The sequence below is a fragment of the Raphanus sativus genome, chromosome 6, assembly GCF_000801105.2.
Source record: "Raphanus sativus cultivar WK10039 chromosome 6, ASM80110v3, whole genome shotgun sequence".
Classification (NCBI taxonomy): domain Eukaryota; kingdom Viridiplantae; phylum Streptophyta; class Magnoliopsida; order Brassicales; family Brassicaceae; genus Raphanus; species Raphanus sativus.
In genome coordinates, this window is record NC_079516.1 from 53,105,669 (window position 1) to 53,111,355 (window position 5,687).

General features: G+C 27.6%; 1 protein-coding gene across 1 annotated transcript; it reads left to right on the forward strand.

Annotated features, from left to right (window-relative positions):
• LOC108809074 (auxin-responsive protein SAUR32) lies at window positions 1-802 on the forward strand. Its single transcript, XM_018581197.2, has one exon. The coding sequence runs from the start codon at window positions 249-251 to the stop codon at window positions 615-617; it is 369 nt and encodes a 122-aa protein (XP_018436699.1). The 5' UTR covers window positions 1-248; the 3' UTR covers window positions 618-802.
• The last annotated feature ends 4,885 nt before the right edge of the window (window positions 803-5,687 follow it).

A 5,687-nucleotide genomic window follows, 5' to 3' on the forward strand; every position in this document is an offset into this window, starting at 1 on the left:
ATAAAATTAGGGAATGAATTTTCTCTTTATAAACAAAGCCCCCCTCGTTTGCTTCTTTCATTCATCTAGTTGTTATCTCCACAGAAAAAAAAATGAGCAACCTTATTAGTTCTCTCGAACTCTCATCTCTTACACTCGAAGACCCATGGCCTGCTTTCTAGCCTAATTTTCTTCGAGAATCTTTTTTTTTTTAATTCTGAACCCTTCTTGGTTTCTTCATCATCTTTCTAAAACGTTTTCTAAAAATCATGGGGACTGGAGAAAAAACTCTGAAAAGCTTCCATTTACATCGCAAACAAACGGCCAAAATCAAAGATGTTCCAAAAGGATGCTTAGCGATCAAAGTTGGATCACAAGGAGAAGAGCAACAAAGATTTATAGTTCCTATTTTGTATTTTAATCATCCGTTGTTCATGCAGCTCTTGAAAGAAGCAGAAGATGAGTATGGATTCGATCAAAAGGGCACCATCACGATCCCTTGCCACGTGGCTGAGTTTCGTTACGTTCAAGCTTTGATTGATGGAGAGAGAATTGTTTATCATGGTAACAATAACCATCTTCATAGACATAGCGGTCGTGACCAGTATCATCCTCTTGTTGGATGTTTCAGAACGTGATGAATGATGAGGACGAGGAGGATGAATGAATGCTTGTATGCGCTAAGTTTTCAATCCATGAGGAGTTGAGGAGCCAAAACTGGCCTAACCCAAGAATAAAATGATTTTTCTGTTTTCTCTTTGATGATTTTAGTATTTTCTGTAATTTGTATGGAATTTCAAGTTAAAAGAAAGTTATTTTCTGATTTTATGGTTTATCGTTTCGAATGACTGGAGATAATCAACAAATGACGATGATCACAAGAAAGCGAAGCTTTTTTTTTTGTAGATTGCATCTAAAATTTAGTCACGACATGTATAAATTTGATAGTAATGAAAAAAGAAATATTGTGAGATGGATATTTGAAACAAATATTCTAAAAATATTGAAAAAATAACTTTGAGTTGCATAAAAACAACAGATTTTAGATTTTTCTTTTTAAAAAGAACACAAATTGTAGGTTTATGAATAGTTCAGAGATTAGGTATAGTCTGATTTTTAATGAAATTTTCATAAACACAGAATTTGTAGTAATACTGGATCTTCTTGATACTTTTGAAAAAAAAATGATGACAAAAAATAAATAAAAATTTATCATAACCAACATAGAAAAGGGAGATATCCTCGCATTTTTTCCATTTAAAATATTTCCTTTTAAGAAAAACTATCCCATTGTAACGGCTGGTCCTTTAAAGCATTCAATTTATTTGACTTTTAAATTGATTACTTTTGTATTAACGTACACTTGATATACAGTGAAGTAAATAGCAATACATCTTCCAAAGTTAGCAGTTGAGTTATACCTCTCTCAGAAGTTCACAGTCTTCACTTTCCATCTTTCAAAGTTTATATATACTCTCTCTCTTTCATAACAAAGGTTTTAATTTTACATATTTTTTATATAAAAACATCATTACTAATAAACTTACTCATATTTAAACCAATAAAAAATAAACTAAACAATAAAATTAATAAATTATGCATTGAAATACTAAAACAATATTTTTTTACAACAAAAAAAATTTCTCTAAAACGACACTTAATATTAAACGGAGTGAACATTTCACATTTATTAACTTGAATTGCTAATTACAATATTTTCCCAAAGACCTTTCCTTGTGATATAAACAAAAATACACTTCTTGCATTTTACCACAAAAGCTATTTTACCAACATAAGAATTACAAAAGTGTAAAAATAACAGTTTTGTAAAGAAGATAAATTAGTTTCAGAAAATAAAAGAGCTTTGTAGATATCTTGTAGTTCCGTAGACTAATGAGTACGAGTAAACCCACTCATCTTATTTTCATAATGTAACAAATGGTCATGATTCGATTGTCGGCACCATTATAGAAAAGGAAAGGTTTGGCTTTTTTGGTTTATTATCACTGATTGTTGTTTTTAAACTTTTCATTTCAAGTTTAATTAATATGGTGATTAGGACAACATAACTTTTTCATATTTAAATATAAAGCTAATATCATAATAAAAATCTAGAAGATGTAATCCAATAATTTTATATTATTATCGTCAAACCTAATATAAATAGGGAAATCGACCAAAAAAAACACTGAACTTTTCACGAATTGCCAAAACAAACCTGGATATATGGACTGATCAAACAAAACACAAACTTTTCATTGACTTTAAAATTAATTAACAACTAGATTTTGACCCGTCCAACCGGGCGGGTATTTATTTTATATTTTTTAGTTTTTATTTATAAATGATATATTTGTAATATTTAAACATAAATTTAGATTGAAAATTAACATTTATAGTTATAATAAAAATTAAAAGTTTAAAAAATATTTTGATATAAATTTTAAATTCCTAATTAAAATAATATAGAGATGTGTCATAATTTTTTCCAAGTCCAAAATCTCAGCATTCTTAATAACAAATAAAATAATTTATAAATACATAAAATATATAAACATATTTGAAATTAAAATAAATTTGTTAAAAAAAAAATCTTACGCCATTGTTGTTTATTTCTATAGTTTGACCCGTTGCCGTATAAATATTTGCTTTCACTTCAATTTTTCTTTGTTCTAATGATAATATCTATATATATATATATATATATGTGTGTGTGTGTGTAAATTAATATGTATTACATAATTGTTAGTATAACATTTTAAAACAAATTTTTTATTTATTACTTTAAATAATTATATTATGTGATTTTAATCATCTATTATATTACAGAGTATAATATAAAAATCTAATATTTATAAAAGTGTTATACTAGCAATTTATAAATAAAATATTTTTATATTTATTTTATATTTTATTTATATGATATATAAATTGATTTTGATGTGTGATTTTTATTTAATTATTTTACTAATAAATATTTAAAATATTAAATGTTAACAAAAAAATCTACAAAAAAATTATTTTGGTTAAGATTCATTCTATTAAAGAAATTTATTATTTAAATTAGGAAAAGACATTAAATACTTAAATCTATTATTTAAATTAGGAAAAAACAAAATTCTCAACTATTTTTGTTACCAAACAAAATTTAATTTTTTTAAGGATTCCTATCCCTATTACCAAACAAAAACTTAAAGTACTTCTACTTTAATAAGATAGATGTTTTTGTTGACTTGCCAATTTAGCACGCCGTCAGCAAATTTAACAAAAAAAAATGACATCATTAAATGTTGGTGTTAAGTGAAACGACGTCGTTTTGAAATGAGATGAAACGACGTCGTTTTACATGATTTGAAAATAAAATCAAGTCGACCACTCGGTTTGCACCCATGTTATTTGGATCAAATGACAAGGTACTTTACCACTGGGCTAGTGGCTCAATCAATGAAGTTACTAACATATTTAATTATATTTGGTATTGATTGAATATAAAAAAATTATCTAAAAACTTAAAAAGATTTTTAAAATTTCTAAAAACTGAAAAATTAATTCCAAAAAAAGAAAATTTTCATTTTTCGGATTATAAAAAAAATAAAAAAATCGAATGGTTAGATATATTAAATTATAATATTATTAATTTTAGTGGTTAGATATATTAAATTAAAATATTATTAATATATTTAATTAATTTAACTAAAAATATTTCTATTTTTTTATTTGGTTCGGTTTTAAACCCAACCAATCTGAACTATTTAAATTGATAAAATATCAAACCAAATAGTTTAAACATAAAGTTTGATTTGGTTTGGATCGGTTTAAATTTATTTAGATCGGTTTGATTTAGTTTCGTTTGGTTTTTGTGTCCACCCCTAGTTTTGCATGTGTTCAGCGATTATTTATTGCAATCACATGGAAATTTGATATTTGTTAACTTTCTTGTTGTTTTTTTTTTATTTTTTTTATTGAGTCGGACAATGTATTACTAGTTGAGCCCAGCGTATCGCTAAAAATCTAGAGCTTATTCTATTCTAAGTGTTCGAAAGACACATTCTAGCCCAATATAGGGCTAACATCGGCCCAGTTTCAACCCTTTTCAATGTGGAAAGGTCAACATAAACTAACTCTTAAACTCAATAGCAGAACCACAACGAAAATCATAGTGGAAACTAAATTAATCCACCGACCTGATATAACACTTAGTTTTCTTTCAATCACTATAATTATTCGATCGCATTAGCGATATAACTATTCGTGGCACCTTATAATATCTAGACAAAATAACTAATCAATGGTTGCTTAAGGATTAAATCAAACGGAACATTGAAAATGGCACTTGTGTGTCTATACACTAGTTGGTGTGGTTTTGGTTAAGGTCGTTGCCACAACACCTAAATCTAGTGACGAAACAATTTAAGAATCCAAGAGTAACTTTGAAGGTAACACTACTAAACAAACATATGAGTATGTATATGTCAATGTCACTTTCCTATTAACTTTATGATTCTCCAATCCCATCCCTGTACACACATGCGTATATGTTGTATATATTTGTAATATACGTATTTACTTCAAAATAATTAAATTATATATATTTCTTGCTTCAGCAAGAAGCATGCAGTGGTACATTTGGACCGGCGTTTTTTTTTGGAGTTGTTGGAGTGTTGGAATCAAGTGATAAATTCAGCACACGCATATACATTACATTTTCAAGATGGATGTTTTTAAACATATATGGACTAACGATCTGACACTGCAAAACTATATTTATCACCACATTTTGTTTTATTATCTAGATGTTACGCATAATGATAAATATTGCAATATGATATACATTTGATACCACTCTAGTTGATTTGAATGCCTTTTCTCAAAAAAAAAAAAAGATACATCACAGTTAAAAGTTCATATAATGGCAAACATTTGTCCGTGTCGACGGGAATAAAACAATTAATTAATCATAAAAACAAAAATGTTACTTTAGCTAAAGAAAACTTGATGATAAATCAACTTTTTTTATGATAAATCAACTTTTTTTTAACTAGGGACTATCTGACAATCAAGATGGCGACGCGCAGAAAAACCTGAAGATTTATTTAAACCTTTAGTTTTAATATTTACCGATCACATGTTCAGTGACCATGTTGAGAAGGTAAACATTTAATCATAAGTAAAAGACTACAAGTGCATGAGACCTCACGTGAACCGTCGAAATGTTTGTTATAATGTCTTCATCGTACGGCAACGCAATGAACTAAAACAGTGGATATCACGTGAACCAGTGCTCAGTAAGTGCGAGCGATCATTAACTCAGACATTAACGGCGTTATTCCTCGCGTAGGGATTGTCCGGGATTCTTAACTATATTCGGGGTTAACGCCGTCGTGTAGATTTATAATCAAATAAACTGCGCAATAAATTACAGTCTTAGTTGTATAATGTTGTAGAATCAATATGTCATAAGGCTATAATATATAGTTTTATAAAATGTATTACGGATGAAAAAACAATCATAATCTATCTAAATATAATTCAAAACGATGACATTTTTATCAATTAAAGTAAGAAATAAAGTGATTGAAAAGCGAGAGTACATAGGGAGTAATGGTCTAATTAATTATGGAAAGAAAAAGCTTAAACCAATAATCATGATATTGAATAATTACCAGCACGATCGTTTTCTAATTATACACACACGTAAACAAATAAAT

Coding starts and splice junctions, on each gene's coding strand:
- LOC108809074 (XM_018581197.2), top strand. CDS start 249: ATGGGGACTGGAGAAAAAACTCTGAAAAGCTTCCATTTACATCGCAAA.